The sequence below is a fragment of the Cervus canadensis genome, chromosome 26, assembly GCF_019320065.1.
Source record: "Cervus canadensis isolate Bull #8, Minnesota chromosome 26, ASM1932006v1, whole genome shotgun sequence".
NCBI lineage: Eukaryota > Metazoa > Chordata > Mammalia > Artiodactyla > Cervidae > Cervus > Cervus canadensis.
Window position 1 is genome coordinate 27,374,340 of NC_057411.1, and position 23,332 is coordinate 27,397,671.

General features: G+C 35.6%; 1 protein-coding gene across 2 annotated transcripts in view; it reads right to left on the reverse strand.

Annotated features, from left to right (window-relative positions):
* Positions 1-5,145: 5,145 nt before the first annotated feature.
* The window catches only part of G3BP2 (G3BP stress granule assembly factor 2), a 36,412-nt gene continuing 18,225 nt past the window's right edge, over positions 5,146-23,332 (reverse strand). The window contains exons 2-12 of one of the 2 annotated variants that reach the window (XM_043448444.1): positions 22,638-22,756; positions 20,256-20,337; positions 19,368-19,541; positions 18,840-18,930; positions 18,010-18,112; positions 17,320-17,500; positions 16,241-16,339; positions 11,845-11,947; positions 10,492-10,620; positions 8,487-8,605; positions 5,146-8,124 (exon numbers count right to left, since the gene is read on the reverse strand). In XM_043448444.1, coding sequence (XP_043304379.1) covers positions 7,852-8,124; positions 8,487-8,605; positions 10,492-10,620; positions 11,845-11,947; positions 16,241-16,339; positions 17,320-17,500; positions 18,010-18,112; positions 18,840-18,930; positions 19,368-19,541; positions 20,256-20,337; positions 22,638-22,732 — 1,449 coding nt within the window. In that variant the 5' untranslated portion in view covers positions 22,733-22,756 and the 3' untranslated portion in view covers positions 5,146-7,851. The remainder of the gene's footprint in view (positions 8,125-8,486; positions 8,606-10,491; positions 10,621-11,844; positions 11,948-16,240; positions 16,340-17,319; positions 17,501-18,009; positions 18,113-18,839; positions 18,931-19,367; positions 19,542-20,255; positions 20,338-22,637; positions 22,757-23,332) is intronic. The other variant, XM_043448445.1, reaches the window with a different exon arrangement.

Here is a 23,332-nt window from a genome sequence, read left to right on the forward strand (position 1 = left end):
AGCAGTCAACCCCACTGTGCCTGAGTTTATCCATCTGTAACATAAATAGGACTCCTCAGAGGATTACTATTGGAACTAAATGAGTTCTATTATGCCCAGGACTAATGAGGACTGAAATTGCTTGTCTGTTGCCTCCCTCAAAAACTACAAGTTTTCTGAGGGTAGGCTGCATTTGCTGTATTGCCAGCCAGCACCCAGGGAGGTTTCTGGCGCATGTGTTAGTCATTCAGCCTTGTCACTTTGTGACCTCCATGCACTGTAGCCCGCCAGGCTCCCCTGTCCATGGAGTTCTCCAGGCAATACTAGAATGGGTTGCCATTCCCTTCTCCAGGGGATATTCCGGACCCAGGGATCCACCTGGGTCTCCTGCATCACCATTGCAAGCAGATTCTTTCCCATCTGAGCCACCAAAGATGCTAATACTCACGGACTGCTGTACAAATCTTTCTCACTGCTTTCACACGTATTGGTTACTTCACTGCTTGCTTTCAAACATCACTAATCCTTCCTGGTAAGCCACATTCCAACTGAAATGTCTCACACATGTTTTCTATCCCAGGTCACTATCCTCATTGCTACATGTCAAGCAGAGCTTTGTTTTCACCTCTCCAAGCTTTAGTTCACCTCTTTAAAAATAATAAATGAAAATCAGGTTATCAGAGTAAGAGGTAACCTAAGTAAAATAAGAGGTCCTCAAAAATTATTCTTTTCTCACAGTATTTAACAGGTATTTGGTTTCTGTTCCAAGTCTACACCCTGCCTCATTAATTAATGCTGAACTTCCTGAATGTTGTAATTCCTGATTAAAGGATCCTTAATTTTAGGCCTACTCATCTGGAAACTGATTTTTTTCAATTTTCTAAAATAAAGCCAGAATAAAATGTACTGCACTGAAAGTTTAAACTCTCACTGCTTAAAACTCATCTTTTTTCTAAAATTACTCACTTTTGAAGCAGGTCAACACTTTCAGCTAATCCAATATTTCAAATTACTTCATGCTTGTCTAACTATATACTTTATGAGCCTCAGTCTCATCTGTAAAAGATAACTACACTCGAGTTTGCCTAAATATTAGGCCAGATATTGGAGAAAACTCAATTTTGGAGATGAAAATGGGTGTAAAGAGAACTATTTTACTGGTTACACCGTTTTTGTTGATTTGTATATTTATGCTATTTAGAACTTGAATCATTCTGCATTCCTTTCAGACACCTAATGTCAGCTGCCAAAAAATAACCTAAATCTATTTCCCTCCCCCTCAGATATCACAGCAGCCTCCTGTTCCCATTCTTATCCTCCTACCACCTATCCTGTACACAGCATATCACTCCCATGATTAACTGTCTTCATAATTAATGGCTTCATGTTGCAATTGGGCTTCCCTAGTAGCTCAGTTGGCAAAGAATCTGCCTGCAACGCAGGAGACCCAGGTTTGATCTCTAGGTCGTAAGGTTCCCTGGAGAAGGAAATGGCAACCCACTTCAGTACTCTTGACTGGGGAATTCCATGGACAGAGGAGGCTGACAGGCTATACAGTCCATGGGGTCATAGAGTTGGACATGACTGATGATTAATGCTTACTTACTAAACAAGTTTTAGGATTTTTTTTTATCCTATTTTGTGGAAAATGCCATTGGAATTTTGAAACAGATTGCACAGAATCTGTAGATTGCTTTGGGTAGTATAGTTTTTCCAAATAAACAGTATGTGGGCTGCTTACATGATCCAATCTAGTTCACCTCTTACCACTTTGCCACCCCTTGAACCCTAATTCCACCTATCCCAGCTTTTCATTACCCTCTTCACTTTTCTAATTTCGTAGGCTTTACATTAGCTAGTCCCTCTGACTGGAGTGCTCCTATGTCCCATGTCAACTCTAGATGATTGAGGAACACTCTCTAAGTGATCTGTCTTCATTAAAATAAATATGAAGGAAAACACACCCCCACACCCACCAAGCTATTTACAGAAATCATCCATGGGTTACATTGTCCAGTTCATTCTCTTGGATTATCTGTACTTTCTACAATGGGCACAGCATGCTTTTTTTGTGTTAAAACACAGTACATAAATCATTCTATATACTGTTCTTGAAATTAAAAGGCACAAGTCAAAATTACACTCTCCTATAAAGCTTCCTCTTTTAAGGTCCACTTCACATCAAAATCCAAGAGGGTTCCACTAGCACTCCTGCCTCCCCATCATCAAAGCATGGTTTTTTTAAAACATATACTTTTGTAGAACACCCCTGCCTCCCCATCATGAAAGGCTGGCTTTAACACACTCCACATACCACTTTGCTTTTGTAGTTACGCAAGGGAACAACTTTGGATCCTTTGATACTACCTTTTTCCTCACCAAGACCTGGCTGTTTTACCCACAAAGTCTTTCAAATTGTTTAGGTTTCTAACATCACTCTAGTCCAAGCTAGTACAACCGCTCTACTATCATGGCTTACTGAAATACAGCATCCTTTCACCCAACTTACTCATTACTTAACTCCTTCATTTTGTTTACTCTGTAGCCAGGTATTTCAAAATAGAATTACCATCCTGCCAAATAAACCTTCAACTTCCTATTATTCTTGTCATAAAGACCAACCTCCTCACAGTCAGCTTCCTAGTTTTTCCTTACAAAAATAAAAGGATGGAACCTGAGCCCCCCCAGAAGCGGAAGCACGGAATCTTAACCACTGGACTGTCAGGGAAGTCCCCCTAGCTACCTTAAACATGCAACCACTGTTTCAGACCTTTTAACCTGAGAGCAAGGAACCTTTTTTTATTTCATCACTTATCAATAGTACCTAAAACACACCTGGCACTCCGAAGCTCAATCGTTAATCAATTAAAATGGACAGAAGGGAGACAAAGAGAAAATATTAAGCAGAACAGATAAGATGTCATTTTTAGGTTAATAGAGACGTTCACTATCAGAGAATTAGGTATGCATACCACTTAGAAAGAGAAGCACGGCAGTTAGAAAACACATTGCTTTGGACTTCTGAATTTTGAATTACCTAGGACTTCAAAGGGCTTGCCTCATAGCTCAGTTGGCAGAGAATCTTCCTACAATGCAGGAGCCCTGGTTGGGAAGACCCTCTGGAGAAGGAAATGGCAACCCACTCCAGTATTCTTGCCTGGAGAATCCCATGGACAGAGGAGCCTGGCAGGCTACAGTCCATAGGTCACAAGTCAGACATGACTTAGCAACTAAATCACCACAAGGACTTTAAAAGGGGACAAGGCAAGATAGGAATAAAAAAAGAAATGTTTGAAACATAGTTATCGGTAGACAGTAGAAATTCAACTGTGTAAAAAAAAGTAACACTTACTGAACGCCCCATACACTGTTTTAGGAGCTTCCCGTATTAACTCACTGAATCCTCACAATCCTCCTCCTTAGTCTACAAATGAGTTCAACAGGAGCACAGAAACTGGCTAGCCACGGAACGGCAGGGTTGCCATTCAAGGCCAGGCTGTCTCCAAAGCCTGCCTCTTATCACACTGCGTGAAATTTACTGAATGGACAATATACTGAAGCTAAGGTAATTCCTGGCCTAAATGAAACCATTCAGAGAAAACTTGTGGGGAAAGAGGCTGAGGACAGAAAGGACAGGTTTGTGTGTAGGGGGAAAGTGGTGGTGGTTATGGGGTGATGAGTTTATTGTCATAAAACCAAGTAGGCAGCCAGCTTTATCAAAACTCTCAGGAGATCAAGGACAAGAATAGTAATCTTACTGTGAATGTTTAATTCTAAACTCTCACAGTATTTTGCCCAGTATTCGGTAATGCTAAAAACCAATTTCGTTTCCTATTAATTCTTAAGTATAAGGTGTGGTTACATACTACATAAACAGATTGGAAGATTTCAATTGTCAAAAATACCTTGAAAACTGAAGGAATTCTGACTTAACTATGCAAATGGTTTTAAACAAAACTACTCACATCTTTTACGATCAATGAACCTACTCATATCTTTTATGAAGGGAAATCTCTTTCAGAACATGATGATACATAATTCATTTATCCAGTCATTTAAGATACTTTAGAATTCTGGTATTAAAACGATGAAGACAATAATTAGAAAGCCTTATGAAAACAGACTGAAAAGGAAAAAAAAAAATCAAGTCTTCACCTAAAGTTGAAATATAAATTATGATGAGCAAGTTATCCTAAAGAAAAAATATGAACATCTATTCATTACATTTTCATTTACTTGATACAAAGACTATATTATATAACACAAAAATGAAGCATCATGTGTGGTTCAACCTTCAAATATTTTGTTCCATATTTCCTGTACCAAATGATATTTTACTCCTTCAAATTTGTTTTCAATATAGTATGGCACATACATTTTATCCCTTCTGAATAATGTTTTCCCCTAGCCATAAAATTAAATATTATACATTATAATTAAAATTGAAAGTGAGCTTAATAGACACATAAAAATCTAAAGCCTTACTTCCTAAAAGTACTTGAATAACAGTCTAGCTTTTCTCCAGTACAAACTAGTAAAGATTTACGGGTAAAAAAAAAGGTAATAAAAAAAAAGGATTTACGGAATCTTCAGTGTTAGAAGTATATCAGGAAAAATTCACTTGTACTATCCCTATAAACAAAGTAAAAGTCTCAAGTTCTAAAATTACATATGCCTTATGATTTTATTTTTCATTTGAAGAATATATTTGTTAACTATGACTGAATGGTTCTTTTCCATTTTAATATTCTTTTAGAGCTTCACAGATTTGTTCCAATTGCTGAACTGGTCATGTCCATAACTTCAGATCACCTTGATCTTCCCATCCTCTTTTCCTTCTGAGATGAAGTAGCAATCCTTTGGAAAACCCAAGATTAATAAAAATAAACAAGTGTTTAGTAATCTGCTTCTCACCTTCCTCACCACTTATTATTCTGGTCTAATATTCTCTATCTTGTTTACCAGTTATCTAACTGAACTGGGATCAATCTCAGTTCAAGTAATTATGTTTAAGTCTTACTTAAATAATTTATGTATCAAATTTCACAAATAATAATCAGTTGATTTTGGAACAATTCCTTATTTTACTGAGGTTGTGTGAAATGCAACTGGGAGAAAATATTTCGGAACACAAACCTACAGATTAAATTAGGGACATAGATAAAATGCTGCAGACATCAGTAGTTTATTGTTTGTTTAGTCCAAACACATTCAAAATGGAAACTCAAAGAATACTTTCCACCTGAAACAATTAAACTAAATACTACTAGCATATAATGCTTAACACATTACAGCAATAAAGATGGTAATCCATTGTCTTCTATACCTACTAAAGCCAAGATGGTAAAGCCAATTTGGTTGCAATAGTGTCATAAGGATAGAATAGAATATTACCATCCAAAAAATAAAAACAAACAAACAAACAACAACAATTAAAAAAAAAAAACCCAGCAAATAACAGTTATGGTAGATGAATGTTTTTACTCTGGTTCACTGAAAAGGGGACAAAATGTTAAAAGTCCACAGTACTGCAGGTGAATAATCACCATGTAAACTTCTCCATGTGATGTTTTAATGTTTTATTCATGGTATGTAAAGACTGAAGCTGAATGGCTCTTTGCTTTAATTTTCTATTACACTTAACATTTATCATCACTTTTGGTGCCAGAACAGTTTTCATGGGTGGAAGGGCAATATCTTGGATTCAAAATTTTATTTATATATATATATATCAAATAAAGGAGAAGGAGAAAGAAATGAAAGAGGAACAATATGCTATAAAAAAAAAAAAACACTGACAAGAAACCACTTATTTAAAAGCAGTTTGAATAAAAGCTTCAAAACTCAAAAGTAATTTTCTTGTAAGAACTTCAAGTACTATACATTAGAAAGCGTAAATGTATTTCAAACAGGAAAAAAAATCCTTAAACCCCCCAAAATGGAAACTGAGAAATCTGTGTCCTCAAAATATATCCAATAGTGCAAGACTTTTCCTCGAACATGGAAGACCTCATTCAAGGGGTGGGGGTGGGGGTGGGGGGGAATAGGCTTAATTTTACTTACATTGCCCAGTACATGAAAAACAAAATATGTGCATCATTTGCTAGTTTACTAAATAGCAAACAGTTTTATAATTAAGAAAGTTTGCTATTATGTCAAGTGCATTTTTTGTTTGTTTTTACTAAGACAGAATGGAGAAGTCTTCCATGCTACAAGCAGCTTTAAGTGGTCACACTTATTTACCCCACTCCTGGCCTGAAACATCAGAAACTGGTAGGTACCAAATACTCCAGGCATAAAATTGGATATCCTTTTGTCATATTTGTGGTTTACCGGAACTTGCTATAAAGACAGACAATAATCCAGCAGCTACAAACTTTGCTCACAGAATTGTTTAGAGATTCATGTAAAAATAAAAGATGTCATCCCAGACTTAAATTCAGAGCCACTCGGGTGCTGACATCAGGTCAAGAATTGTGCAAAATGAATGACAGTTCCCTGCCCCCCCAAATAGAAAATGCAAACACTTAAGAGCTGCTGTTCTTTTCTCTGAAAATTGCAGTATCCTCACTTCAAGTTTACATGCCATTTATGGAATCTGACTGCTTTTAAAAGGTCACTAAAAATGTACATCAAGTTGACTGACTTTTCCAAGCACCTCTCAAGTGATACGCTTCAACGTTCACCTTCAGGCTAAGAGAAAAGTCAACAAGAGACTTTGACTCAAATAACTGACTTCCTCCTTCCCTCTCCCTCCCAAACACACAAGACTCCCTCCCACAGAGAACACAAAGTTGTTAACTGAAGAACAAGGTAAATAATATACTAGTCAATTTTACTGATTTTAAAGATACTGCAATTTTTATATACTTCAATGATTTCTCAACATTTTGCAGCTGTTTGGCTTTGCAGCACAGCAATTTATACACTATACTGTACAAAATTACCAGCAAGACTGGAATGATGTATTAATAGAAGGCACCATCATGCGTATTACATTACCAGAGAACAGAAATACAGTAAAGACAACTTTCACTGTACACAGCTTAAAGAAAGGAAAGGGGGAGGAGGAGTGTGTCGAGCAGCCAGCCATCCCTGTACTGAAGAGGGGCAGGTAGAAAAAAACCTTAGATGTGGAGCTACTAAATCTGGTCTAATATTCAAGACCATAGCATTTGAAGTTCTGATCTTTGTTATTTAGTTCATAACTAAATGACTTCCTTCTGGAATATACTTGTAGTCTTGTTAAGGTTTATGTGTACACACGCTGGTCACAGCAAGCAGGTAAAAATGCCCTCATCATTTCACAAACTATGCTCTATTGGAAAAAAAGATGAAAGATTTTTTCCCCTATTGCCTCCTGTTGCAGATGTCAAGGTTAATGAGTTCAGAGTACCCATTAGTGCATTCTGATGAGTGCATAACAAGTTTCTGTTGGTTTGTATTTTTGGGGGGAGCCAAGAAAAAAAGGCAAGATTCTCCAATTGCACAAATTGCACTATTTGTGTTTCCAACAATAATAGGCAGAAACAGTAACACTTAAACAAAATGTGCAGCAGAGGATATTTTGACTCAAAGGACCTGAATTCAGTTGGGCATGTCCTTTTAAGTTCATTTTGTTGTAGATAGTTTAAGATATGGTCATTTCTCAGTCCTTAATTCTCCAAGTCTAGATAAATTAACAATGTGAATCCTGTTGTAAAATTGGGGAAATAATGTCCACCTCAATTTAACTGATAACCGAAAGATGCTTTTCACATCAAAGAAATGATCAAAAAGGCTGTGTCACATTCCAAAGCCAAAAAAAAATTAATAAGAATGCAAACACGATGAGTAATGTACCACTGTCAGGACTCTGCCAACAGTGGCGCCTCAGCGACGCTGTCCCGTGAAGCGGCCTTCCATCTGCCCAGCTCCTCTCCCAGAGCCAAGCTTCTGTGCCATGCCGCCTCTCGGAGGGGGTCCTCTTCCATCCCGGTCCCGCATCATTCCACCGCCCACGATCCCCCGGGGACCACCAGGACCTCGATCACTGCGCCTAATATCCCGGCGGTCATCACCACCACCTCGAGTTTCTCGCTCTCTGGCAGCTCTTGTCTTTTTCTCTTCCACATTTAAACGTACTTCCCCTCGAAACATAATTGGCTTTAAAAAGGAAGAAAAAAATGTACATGGGCAGGTTAGACAGTAATAGTGATGTAAGAAATAGTGATTTTCTTACTTTCTTACGTAAGTAAGAAAATCCTAAAAGACAAAAAACTTCATAAAATTCTCAATATGCAATCTATTCTCAATATCCAACCTTCTTTACCAGAGTAAATGATGAAACAAATTTATTTTAAAATGATCCATATCTCTAATTTTAAAACTACTAACACATCTTTATTCTTTGCATAAATACTAGTTCACAGTAAACTATTTTTAACTGTACGATTTAAAAAAGACTAATTCACATTAAATACAACAGGAATAATAAGGTATTCAATTATGCCTTTTAACTCACTTACTTTTGCAATTAAGATTCTCTGAACTGGTTCGGAGTCATCAAAAACCACAAAACCAAAATTTGGAAGCTTTCCCCCAACACCCTTGGTATTGATGCGAAGTTCCACAACATTTCCAAAACCTGTGAAAGTATACATTACACAAAGGATAAGATATTTTAACAGAATATGTTGTTACTGTAACTGTTTAGAATTTCATACCTCATTCCTCCTGACCCATTTCAAAACACAGCCTGCAGGCTGCTATACCCAGCGCGCATTAAGGTATTCTCACTCCTATAGGTTTCACGTCGTTCACTTAAGATGCCAATCGCTAGCCTGTTCTGTTGCCCTGCATCTTTATCAGTCCACTCAGAAGGAAAACTTACCTACACATTTTAGAGAGACAATTTTATTGTCTATATTAGATTTGTATTTGCCGAATGACTCCCATTTCCAAATTTAAGACTGATTCACCCAGCTCTTTCTTCTAACCTCTACAGAACCAGGTCAATCAACACTAAGTACAGTCACTGGGAAACATCTGATGTAACCTTATATCCCTGATCAATTAAAGGTGACCAGTACCTAGAGATATACACATTATGTATGGAGGTAAATGTTTTTTTTTTAATCATATTATGAAAATAGTACTCTCCTCAGTGTAGAACATATATACAATAGACTACTAAGCCATTCAATTCAGTTCAGTTGCTCAGTCATGTCAGACTCTCTGCGACCCCATGAATCGCAGCACGCCAGGCCTCCCTGTCCATCCCAAACTCCCTGAGTCTACCCCAAACTCATGCCCATCGAGTCAGTGATGCCATCCAGCCATCTCATCCTCTGTCGTCCCCTTCTCCTCCTGCCCCCAAGCCCTCCCAGCATCAGGGTCTTTTCCAATGAGTCAACAACTCTTCGCATGAGGTGGCCAAAGCACTGGAGTTTCAGCTTCAGCATCAGTCCTTCCAATGAACACCCAGGACTGATCTCCTTTAGGATGGACTGGTTGGATCTCCTTGCAGTCCAAGAGACTCTCAAGAGTCTTCTCCCACACCACAGTTCAAAAGCATCAATTTTTCGGCACTCAGCTTTCTTTATAGTCCAACTCTTACATCCATACATGACCACTGGAAAAACCATAGCCTTGAATGTCTCTGCTTTTTAATATGTTATCTAGGTTGGTCATAACTTTCCTTCCAAGGAGTAAGCGTCTTTTAATTTCATGGCTGCAATCACCATCTGCAGTGATTTTGGAGCCCAAAAATTAAAATCTGACACTGTTTCCCCATCTATTTGCCATGAAGTGATGGGACCAGATGCCATGATCTTAGTTTTCTAAATGTTGAGCTTTAAGCCAACTTTTTCACTCTCCTCTTTCACTTTCATCAAGAGGCTCTTTAGTTCTTCTTCACTTTCTGCCATAGCCATTAAAAAGAATGAAATAATTCCATTTGCAGGAACATGGGTGGACCTAGAGATTGCCATACTGAGTGAAGTTAAGTCAGACTGAGAAGAAGAAATATCATATGACATAATACATGGAATCTAAAAAGAAATGATACAAATGAACTTACTTATGAAACAGAAACAGACTCACAGAGAAGGAACTTATGGTTTGGGGGGGAGGGGGATAAAAGGGAAGGGATAGTTAAGGGAGTTTTGGATCAATATGTACATGCTGCTCTATTTAAAATGGATAACCAATAAGGATCTACTGTATAGCTACATGGAACTCTCCTCAATGTTATGTGGCAGCCTGGATGGGAAAGGAGCTTAAGTGAGAATGGATACATGTATACGTCTTAAAAAATTTAAAAACTCTACACACTACAGCAAATCAAAATAGTTGTCAAAACTTTTGGCATTACCATCAATTATCTGGAATATAATGTTATGTGAAAATCTGATTATAACAACAGAATGCTTTCTCTGAAATAAAAGTCAAGAAGAATAAGTCTTATGATTAGAAAAAAAATTCTCTTCACCTTCTGCTTAATTTTACCATAAAGCAAAGTAAACCACTTACTCATGAAGAACTCTTTTAGCTCATTTTCATCAATATCATGTGGCAAGTTACCAACAAAGAGTTGATGACTATCTGGATAGCGAATTATTCTACGGTTGTCAGACTCATTCTGTTCAATATCTCCTCTGCCTGAGAAGAGGAACAGAGCAGATATTAAAGTTTACAATGTCATATAATAAACAACTAGTTCAAAGCAATGAAAGTTAAAAACCCCAACACCTGATATTCTTGTTTTAGTTTAATAAGGTAATAAGCTCCTTTGAGTTATGGAACTATTATTAGTAGGTTAGTTAGAAAATAACATGACACTGACGCGTTAACTGAGGGTACTGACTAGATTGCCAAAGTCCCTTCTTCTAGATCTACTGGTCTGATCATGTGAAAGCCAAGTATCAGCAGAGCAAGTATTCCTCCTTAACCAAACTCTTGCAATCACCCAGGCACCAAACTGATTTTAGATAGTGAGATGTGTTTGTACTAAATATCTGTTTAGTACTTTAAAGTTCACAAATTAATCTTGTATAAAATTATAGCCAAATCAGTCAATTTAACAGCAATAGTATGTCATTTATGTAACCTTTTATACACCTTAGGGTGCTCATATATACACATATAAAATCTTATATGATCCTCCCACTAACACAAGGAACAGAATGAGGCATATAAAGAAAGGCATCACACAGAAAAAATTTGTGTAGTAACTGAATGGTTTAAGAGAATGTCATCATTTAAGGGTCTTACCCAAGATCACAAACTCAGTGACAAGGCTGGGATAAACCCCAGCTCCCATAACTTCTGGTTTAATAACATACTTATTTTATTAAAAAAGTATATTTTCTAAATGTGATATATACTATCTCCCACCTCCTCCCAAAAGCAATCTAAACATATTTATAGAATTCAAATAGAGGTTCTACATATATTAGCTAACAATGGAAACAAGTCAAAAATCATGGCAACTTACTTAATACCTAAGACAATCAAAATAAGAAGAATCAGGGTGTGCTTATTGTTTATCTGTGAAGAGATAAGAGTGCTAAGTAAGAGAATAGGTTATTGGCAGCTCGGTTTTGAATTCTTAGAACCAGTGACAATAACCAAAGAAAATGTGTCTCAAAATTCTCTTATTATTTTTAAAATATATGTCTCTATGGCATGTCAACTAATTTCCCCCTCAAAGTTAGTTGTTTTACCCAGGCTGTGTATATATCAGGTTACCTCAGCCTTTAAACAACTTGGTACTAAAAGGATTTGCATATAAAACACATTATAATTTTTAAAAATTTTTTCAGTTCAGTTTTCTCTAACTTTTCACATGCTAACTGCTGAAGATCACAGGAGGGGCTGACTCACCTGGTCTTGGTCCTCTAGGAGGGAAACCAGGTCGTTCTCGAGGTCGTTGCTCACGCACACGAGGTGGCTGAGATTGAACTTCTGGTTTAGTTTCCACTCTCGGCTAAAATACAAGGGAAAAAAATACATTATAAAGAAACACATTCCACAGGAGAAAAACAACCAAACTAAAGCAACAACACCAAGTCACCAGCAGGCATTATGGTAATATTAAGTCTAGAACATTTTTAATGTATGTCCTACATATGTGAAACATAAATTTTTATAAAGATATTCTGTACCAATCTAGGACTGTAGAGTAAATTTTGTTTTCTCACTCTAGGTTATAATTCATAATAAGCTGTTTTTTACAACCATATTTTTTCAATAAAGTTACATCCACATTGAGACAGTATAAAAGATACTGCTAAAAAAGTAAAAAAATGCAAGATGAGCCATTTCATGTAAATACATATACAAAATAAAAAGCTGTCTTTATCTTTGGAAGACAAGAATATATGATACATACTTCTAATTATCTAGTTTGCTGCCCTTCAAATTTAGTGCTCAGCGATATCATGAATAATTTTTTAAATCAATATTTTGGTAATTCAAAATATAAAATTTAGTATACTCTGGCACCTAAAAATACTACCTTAAAGTTAAGATGTACACAAAAAACAATATAGGAAACGTGTTTATAGCATCTCAAACAGTCAAAGAAGTCCTTTAGCTCCCTGTTGTTCTTCCTTATGAGAGAGATATGCATTTATTTAAGGACTGACCCCAACAATGTTTCTTAACTGTTTCTTGGGGGTGGCAGGAGAAGTAAAAGATCATTTTAAGTTACCCTCCAAGTTTCTGCTAACTACTAAATAAAACACATGTAATTAAATAACTATATTAAAAACAAAATGACAGCTACATCTATTACCTTTTCCTTCATACATGGCATTTTCAGTATTTCCAACTTCTTCAGGTAGTCTATTACCCAAATACTTATGATCCAAAGAAGAGAGAAAACATATGCACCTTCAAAGAATGCTGAAAACACTCAGCAGGAATATGGAGAATGTGTCCTCAAGTCAAAAAACTAGCTATCTTTATGGTTGACCACCTCTGAGTACCTCAGCCCAAAAGTGGCTCAAACTCTTTCATAGTTTATATAACTAGGATACTATAATTTGCAAGGACAAATTTTGATACAAAGAGCTGTTTCTTTCAAAAACAATTTATAGTTTCACCCGCTGTAACCAGAAGGTATATTATCTTCTATCCTATCAGTCTTTAATAAATTTGCCTGTCTCATTCAGTTATTTTTCTTCTAGATTTCCTACTTCTCTCAAAATGTTGTTTCCCATGTTCTAGAGTTTTGCTAGCTAAAAAAAAATTTTCAATGTCTAACTCTTTCAGGTATTTCAATTATTTATGTGTATTTATTCCTACAAGGACCATATCTTATTTCTACACCAGAAAAAGTACCAAGTACAGTGCTATTAGACACAGATGTTCAGTAACTAATGGTTCATTTAAAATTAAATTATATTTGGTTCTCTAATTCAAAACATGTAGGAGAATGTTCTAGCCTGACCAGGGAACCAACACCACAGCCCCGAGACCACTGCTATCTGTATTTAGAATTTAAGACTACATAACAATTTGGCGGAAAATGTGATGCCTGGAAAAGGCAGCTATTTAGAAATTTCAACTGAGGAGGGCAGGGCCTAAAAGCACAACTCGAACAGTATGAATATAAAACCTTATTAAAGAACAGGTATTTTCTAAAGTTTGATGAAGCTAGTACTTAAGGAACAAAAATAGCAAATCACACTTTTTAATTTAAATATCTAGAAAAACCTCAATTTATTCAATCCAAGAAAAAGGATTCTAGCTGACTGATTCAGATTCTTTTCAAAAGATTAATGAAACAAAAATAAACAAGTAGCAAAACAAAAAAGTTACTATCCTTTAAGGATTTAATATTAAAAACACAAGTTTAAATAAGTTTCAACATCTCACAAATAACCCATACGAGAATTTAGCAACTTTTTAGATACTTGATGATGCCAGTACAAGAAAAATATGAGACAAAAAAATTTTATCAATATTTCTTTCAATATATGTCAATTAAGCCAGCTTTGCACTTACAATTCTTCAGGATTAATTTCATGAAAACTTCTTGCTCCAAGGAGATAAAGTAACTAAGACAACCATGTACAACCTTCAGGGCCTGAAAATTAATTCCACACAACCAGAAAGTGTGCTCACATTACAAATTCCACAAATGAAAGCAAACATAATATGAAAAAAAAATGAAACCATCAATCAACTCAGTAACAGCAGGTAAAATCACAACTAATGTGTACTTCAACCAAACAAAGCTACTTAAATGAACTAATCCACTTCCAACAAATCTGCCACGAAAATAAATTAACTACTTCTAAATTAATGCCTACCAATACTTTGGAATTAGATTTAATTCTCTTTCTACTAATGTGTGCTAAGTCGCTTCAGTTATATCCGACTTTTTGCAACCCCATGGACTGGGACCCACCAGGCTCCTCTGTCCATGGCATTCTCCATGCAAGAATACTGGAGTTGGTTGCCATTTCCTCCTCCAAAGGATCTTCCTGACCCAGGGATCGAACCCACATCTCTTATGTCTCCTGCATTGGCAGGCGGGTTCTTTACTACTAGCGCCACCTGGGAAGCCTTTTATTAATAATCTATGCTCAAAGTGTTAAGGAAATGGATATTATACCAAAGTGACAAAACTGAACGTTTACTAAATCAAGAGGAAAACAATTATGAATCCATTCTATACAGCTTCAGGAGATCAGAAAGTATTTTAAAGTTTAAATTATAAATGTTTAAAATTTTGTCTTAATAAGGAGATAGGTTATTAAAACACAATCCAGTCTCTTACCCTTTTTTTTTTTTCAACTTAAAATTTTATTTCTCTAGACAAGAGGCTAGGATCTAATATAATGTAACATATAGACATGACTTAGATATAGCACTCCTCTTCTTTGATGTAAACACTCTTCTTCTTTGATGTAAACAGAGATACATTACCCTCCAACGGCTGAAGAAACCTACAGGTTTGCATGGGTATCCAACTGCATGAATTCGAAGCCCTACTATTTTATTTATATAGCTGTCTGACCTTCGGTGAAGTACTCCAGGTCTCAATTTACTTGTCTGTGAAACAGGAATAATTAGTTCCTACAGGGACTAGGTAAGAATAAATAAGTGCTTTGCACAATGTGTGGTGCCATACTAAAGGCGTAATAGGCATTAGTTACTCTAACTTTTAACTAGCAGTAAGTTTAAAATAAATGTAGCCAACTCTCTGAAATTCAAGTAATAATCCAAAAGGTTCCAAACACAAATCTGGTAAGAAACTAAGAATTCCAAAAGAAAATTCAGAAAATCACTTAGTACTTGGCAAATTAATTTTCTTCATTAAGACAGACTTCTAGTTTGTGATCTGAAGTAATTACTCAGTATTACCTGAATATCTAGCTGGAAAAAAAAAAGAAAAGAAAAGCTACCACAAGGCCATGTATTCTATTACATAGCTAATTATGTGTACCAACACCAGGTAGACTGCCTAGTAATTCCTAGCTACTTTTGAAATCTCACAGTTTCAATGTTCAGAACACAAAAAGAGGTGTATAAACACAATTTTATGTGCACTAACCATTTTACATGTAAATTTTATACTGGAATGAAGCTTGACTCAAAATGTAGGAGAAGTACTGGACACCCTTTAACTGTGCCTATTTACTTCAGAATTTGGTTAACTCTAAAGTATGTCTAATGAACACATTAGGTAGCCAGTGTCTTTATTTTTCAATGTTTTTGAAAGCTCTGAGGTGGGTAAGATGACAAACAGACAAAAGGCAGAATACTAGAATGATCAGTTAAGGTGAACACTACAGTCATAAGTTGGTACAGGCTTCAATTAAACAGTATGAACCACTTACAGACTGAGAGCTTAGGCAGTGCATTTTTGTTTTTAGTTTTCTGTTTAAAAAAAAAAAAAAAACAATGATTCTTTATAATGCCATACTACTTTGTGGCTTTCAAATTTCCTCCCTAAAATATTTTTGCTAAATGAAATTTTAAACTTATAAAAAGGAGTTTTTTGGTTATTTTAAGAAGGCTTTTAAATGACAATATATATTGTTAAAACTAACTAAATCTGTATTTCACACACCCATACCCCCAAATACCACCTATGTAGATGATGAATGGAGATCTGGCATTTAAAGTGGGTGCAACTGACATTTAATACAATTTTTTTGTATATTTAATTCATAATTTCTGATTGACTCATTTTAAAAAGTATGAAAAAGATAAGCAATTGGCAATGTAACAAGGATACAATCCAATGTGTTCACAGATCGGTTACCTGTGAGACTGGTGCTTTAACATGGGGTGGAATTCCAGAGGAAGAAACAGTGCCACTAGGAGGCAGGTTTTTACTGGTCACTGAAGCCCAGGAGAAAGCCTGCAGGAAATGCAACAAACCTAGACTACTAATCATGGAAAACCACCAACATTCCTATAGGGAAACTTCCAAATATATATTTTCTTTTCATTTCTGAACTATTGCTCTATATTGGAGGACTCCTAAAAAGAAAGGCACACACACACATGCCAGTCTATGTGCCAGGTTTCAAAATTTCATTATGCAAGATTATGACTGTTTTGTCTGAACTACTAAATAAATCCACAAGCAAGTTCCTATATGCTCTAAGTAGATGAGCAAGTGGTAAGCAAAACCACTAACAACTACACATGCTAGAAAAATAAGAACCTAATAGAATCAATTTCTTTCCCCTTTTGGGGGGAAGATAAGGTATGTGATGGCGCTAAGGGGAGACAGGAAGGACAGGAAAGAAGAGAGTACTAGCTGGAAACTTTAACAGACATTCACAAACAGAACAAGCAATCTCCTCTCACTACCCAAATATACCTACTTTACAGAAAAATAAAAAATGTTTTAGGTAGGTTTAAACGAAACACTATGGGTATCACTCATCTTTCCAAGACAGTTTGGTGTAGTAAGGAAACTGTTCCCATTTAAACCAGAAATAGCACACGTATCACTTGTTTTAACAATAGGCCAATTTGTTTTCAGTTGGGAAACTGCATGACTCCTGTTTGCATCCGTGTGTAGAGGATTTAATACAGAATGGGAGCAACTCTCGGCTTTATTACATGGACTTGAATAATTTCATGTATGGTACTAAACACTGCACACAGATAAAAATCAAATCTTAAATTTTATTCTGAGGGGTGTTTTTTAGGGGGTGAAATACGATATCCTCAGAATTACAAAAAAAAAACCCACAGCTTCTTTCATACACATAAAAAAAGCATAATTTACTATTCAACAATTAACATAGCAGAACAAAGGTCATGCTTCATTAATGGCACCGTATGGAAGTGTGATGTTACGGGCCTAAAGAGCTCCTCGGATCTAACCTTTGGTGGTTCCTGTGGCAGAGAAACAGGTTCAGCAGGCGGAGGAGAAGCAGACTTCTCCTCTAACTCTTCCAAGTTCTTCTCCTCCACTGGCGGTTTCAGCTCTTCAGTCTTTGTTTCAGATTCTGGCTCAGGTTCAGGTTCATGCGAGGATTCTTCTAAAGGCTCCTCTATGCCATTACTACAATAAAATATTTTGTTCACTTTTTAGTAGGAGTGAAATGATCAACTCAAATAGGAGAAAATTCAGCATTTCTCTAATTAATGGGCAGAACGAATAAAATACACCGTTTTGAAGCAAAGTTCACTAAGAACCAGAAGGCAGAAGGAACAATACTCTCAAGCAGCCTTTCTCTAACCTAAATGTAAAAACTGGATTACTAAACATGTTTATCACTAACTATAAGGAAAACTCATTAGTTAAAAAATAAAATGCTTAAATCTGTATTGTCTCAAACAGTATACATTATCAGTAAGTGATGGGTTTTAGGCCAAACCATTTTCAATTTTTGAATTAAATGTAAGAATGCTTTCCAAATTTCTTGCATATACATGGTAAATACTCAGGCACTGGCTACATAGCTTTATCAAGAATTTACTTTCAGCAACAATTCTAGGAACAAAAACCACTTGCAACTACATGATATGGATAGTTTAGGCCAAATGTGGCCTTGCAAGCACTCTTCTTACGTCACAGGGTGAGCTTCATAGTAACCACTGTTAGCACTCTCCTGCACAGGTTCTGGAGACGGTTGTCTTTCCTCTTGTTCTTCCTCTACTTCATCTTCTGATTCTGACAACACAGAATACACCACATCTCTTTTTAAGAGGCTTAATACACAGTTTCATATATGTATTTTTAATGTTCAAAGAAATCATAAATAGTTTAAAAATAGCGTTATTTCTTGAAAGTACAAAGGCACTTAATACTCCTTGTTCTCTTAAAAAAGAGCAAGCAAGATGAAGTTTGGAATTATGCTATTTTTTAAAAAGATCTATTAGTAAGAAAAGGAAAGGGTAGGAAAAAATGCTATTAAAGTCATAACTCAGTTTCCTTTGTCATATTAATTCAATGAAGCAATAATGACAGAGAATCAGAAACAAGCTGATGTATATCAACAGAAGATTAAATAATTCTGGTATAGACAAAAAAATATCAAGAGCCAACAAAGACACACTAGATGAAAAAAAGGCCTAGCTTTGAGTCAGCTACTTCCACGTTTAGGAAAGTATCAGTCGGTATAGAATACAACAAAATTTTGTAGTAGGCACCAAATTCTTGGTTATCTATATAGAATGAGATTGAGGGAGTTTTTTTTTTTTCACTTCTGTGTATGATTTTTATAAAATTTCATATAAAGAACATCTGTTTTTTAAACAAAAAAAAAAGAACAAAAAGGAGAAAAGGGGCTTTGACTCAGTTAGAGAGTCAAATTTCTGTAAGTTTCACACTTTCCATGTCATTAAAGAATACTGATACCAACAAAACCCTTGTATCTTGAAATCTCAAGATATCTCACCTTCATCAAGTTCTGGTTCAGAATCACCAAATACTTCATCTTCATAACGAAACATATCATTGTGAACATAAAACTTATTTGGAACAGATCCCTATAAAAAAAATCCAAATACTCCATAAATACCCATAAATGTGGTATGACATAAAGAGAATAAAGTTTTTATTTTAATACAGAAATAATGTAAACTGAATATAACTTTCCAAAGCTGAACATGCTATTATGTTAATATAAAGAAAATCACAGAATACTTAAACTCAAGAAATGACTACTTTCAAACTATTAAATAACACACTTTTAATATTATTTCTGTAATCTTAATCATCTATTTGCACATTTGTATCAGGATCTCATTTCTTCTGCTCAACAGTCAAAGCACAGAAAATTCAAATAAACGAACGGGTCCAACAGGCTCCTCAACAACAGCGACATGCACACCTGTGCCTGTGAGAGGAGACCAGGCACTTCAAGCAACCAGTTAACAGCAAAATGAAGTCACATAAATGAAAATTAATTGAAACGAAAACTTACTTCAGGAGCCAGAACAAAGGTTTGCATAAACTTCCTCTCTGGTTGTCCACTGTTAGACAGCAAACCCATGACCTGGACCACCACTCCATCACTCAAGGTTGCATGAGCATCCACATGACGAATTTTAGTATGACATTCGCTGAAGTTCAGAGATAATACTTTGTGGTGTATATCCTTTATTAGGAGGTGGGGAGGAAATACAAACTCATGATATTGCATTACCTTTTTAACACTAAGTTACCTATTCAATACTACAGACTTCCACCAATTTCCTCACAACTCTAGAATACTAACTACTTAATCTCTCTGCCTCATTTGAATCCATTCCACCATGCTATGCATTACTGACAGACCCATGTTCCATAAACCATGTTGACTACTGCATGACCTCACACGTGGTTTTACTTCACTGCTTGTCTGCATTTCTTCTTTCAATTTCCTCTTGTTTGGTAAAGCCAATCCTATAATTCAGAGACTAGCTGAAATCCCACATCCTCTACAAAGTCATAAGAAATATACTTCTATTCATTCCTGTAACATAAGGTTTAGCCCACATTTCTGTAAATATTATACACTGTCTCAACTGTTTCAGGTATAAAATACACCAGTGATATAAAAATGTCCTATTTTCTCTTTTGTATCCATGCCAGTGTTAACACTGTGCTTCCTACAAAAATCAATGTTTGTAAGAACTCAAAGCACATTTGACAAGTATTGTAACATAAATTTTAGCATAGCTAACTGATCACACTCAAGAAGAAATCCATGGGCACAAGAAGGCTATTTTCCAAATCTCTAACTTAACTTAAAATAATCTTAACTTAAACAAGTTCAAGTAAGTTTAAATCAGTTAAAATAATCTTAAATGTATATGAAATTGACACTTACATTTTGGCCATAGACAGCCTCCTGGGGCTTTCCACTAGCATCTACTCCACCATGAACATACGAAGAATTCCTGCCATAAAACCTATGAAAGCATTGATAATGATTAACATTCAGTTATGAATAGAAAGAAAGTCTAAGAGGGAGTGGAGTCCTGGTATTAAGCAGAGTTAGTTTCCAGGTCTGGCTCTGTCACTGATTAGCTGTGTAACCTTGAGACTTACAGTCTTCAAGTTCACTTTCCTTGGTAACATGGAACAAGAGTTAACTTCTCCACAGAGGTACTGTCAGGATTAAATGAGCAATGACATAGAATTTTTAGTGTGCCCGGCTATTAGTTATACTGTCTTTAGCTATTCTCATCTTACTGTATCTATATGCTGTTAAGTGGGAAAATGAGACATTCAAAATATATTCTAAATACCGACGCTGCTGTTTATTTACCCATTTTTGTCAAATGTAAAAACTTACGTTATTTAGATCTGTTTGGAATCAGATACTATTTAACACTCATTCTACTAAGAGTTCCAAATGACTACTAATTCCAAAGGCTAAGGTTAAAAGTTTAGACTTAATTGAAATAATTCAGAGGTCAAGTTTAAAAAAATATATATATATATATATTATTTTAGCATCTAATTTCTCAATATTTTTATACTGCTCTTAAGTACATGATAAATTAGCGCTTCTCTGGTATTACATAAAGCAACTAGGAGATCTTCCTAAATTAAAGTTATCAAATATGCAAAATTGCTCCTATTGCAGTAAAACATGGAAGACTTCCTCTATGACAAACAACTTTCTCAGTGCACTACACATGTAGTGATTCATTCTAGTCTCCTAACAACCTCAGGACTAACATAAGTGCTGTTATCTCAATGAACAAACTGAAGTTCAGAAAAGGTTAAATTAACTCAAATGTTACACACCTACCAAGTCAGAGCAGCTTGCTCCAGACCCAGGCTTTTAACCACTACCCGTATTTTTTTTTTAATGTCTTACACTGTTCTCTCTCATGTACTACCGGCAAGCATGTATACAGTTTTCATTTGGACAATTTGGCTGTTAAGTGTGCATAGGAAAAGCTTTAGAGAAAATCATACCTTTGACTTAACAATTCTATTTTCTAGGAAGTTATCCTAAGAAAACAACTAGAAAGATGCCCAAAACTGCACGTGTAAGGATATGCGCTACAGTGATAGTAACTGAAAAATTTAAAACAAACTTAAATTTTTTATGAGTAAGGAAATCTGCTATACAAGCTAAGTATAAAACAGAAGTCTGTGCTGTTACCTGAAATTATGGTAGAGAGTCTTGCCCTTCCTTGTTATAAAAAGAAAAAGTTAAAAATGCTAATACCTACACTGTGAGACAAAATTTCAGATAATGAAAAGCCTTAATAATTCCATTCTCCCTCAAACTTCCATATACTATCAACAGGCATGTTTTTATTTTTATAATCAGAAAAATGTACAGGTACGGATTCTTTTTTGGGGGGGCAGTGTTAGTTATCTTAAAATGTCTCCTGGAATAATATAGGGACTATTACACACATGTTTAACAATGGCAGGGCACAATGCAAAACAGAAATTTAGAATGCCCAGCACATTTATAAAGAGAACCTGTATCTAAAGAGAAAAGTCCTTTAACAGTCTTTCCCAGGCGAAGCAGCAATGACACACTTATCCTAACTCATCTGGCTAGTGTGTTCTACAGCAAAAACGCCGGCAAAGCCTAATCCTTACAAAGGTCTCACTTATCTTCGACCTACTAAAAAATACACTAGGTAGAACAAAAACTATAAATACTACCCATAATATAAATCAATTTCATTTCAGTCTCCGGAAAAAAAATAAGCTCATATACGTGTCTTGCCAAAATAGTAAACAAGGCTACTCTTGCCGTCTCACAAAGGAATATTTTCTTGAGAATCAATCTGAAGGAATTTTCACAAATGAAATCAATTAACTGATTCATTTCCTAACGCTGCTACAGAGAACTTTTAAAAACCACACAAAAACCAAACGAAACTTAACCTGTGATTTCAATCAAGACTAGAACCCATTAGTTGGTCAAGTCTGTGGTTAAAAAAAAAAAAAAAAGAAACATAAAATACCAGACCATGTAATTGTGTATGTGTGTGTACAGATGTGAATGTGTTATATAATGGGATCTGATAAGGAGTGTTTTTCTTACTGTGGATTTTATTCAAGGAGGAAACTTGAAAAAGATGGGTTTTATGCCATCAGATTGTTAAACTATTGGATGAGCTTTGTAAAGATACTTGTCAGGACGCGAGGAGACAGGAAAGACAAAATTTATATGCAGTCATATTCAAGAAAATAAAAGTAAATAAAAATAGTAAATAATCCAATTAAAATTTACCTGTGTAAATATTCTGGAGCTTTATTCAGCAAAGTATAATATTGCCTCACAAACTCCCGCCCTACAAGCAGCGGACTGGGCTTCTCCATAACCATTTCTTTGCTGCACAATGTCAAATACTAGGGAAGCAAACATAAGAATAATAACTCTTAAAAGTCATCTTTGTTAAATACTATGAAGCAAATTTTCTTAGCCATTCAAATGAAAATAAAATCACGTATTAAAAAGTAACAGTAAAATAATAAATCCCCAATAACCACTTACAACCTCCAACATTTGCCATTTCCTCTTCGTCTCTCTGTCTCTCTTTCTTGATCTCCCTATGTCTCAATACAAGGTGAAGAGGCAAGTCCAGTGCTGTCTCAGACTAGGTGACACCATAATAAAGTCTTTTTACTCACAGTATATTTTTCCTTTGGGGAACATTATCTCCTACATTCTTAGATTATAATGGTTTATTTTGAAAACTAGGCAGAGGGCACAACTCAGGACTTGGGAGATTACACTTATAGACAGTAACAGCTTTTGTCTTCTTTATATAATACTCTTGCCTTCTAGGGATTAATTTCACTGTTTCAAAATCATAATAATTACCATTAAAAATCAGCAATACTCTACTCAGATAATGGTGTTTCACATTTAGTGTATGTCTTTTCAACCTTTCTTGCTATTAATTATCTAACTACATGTCAGAC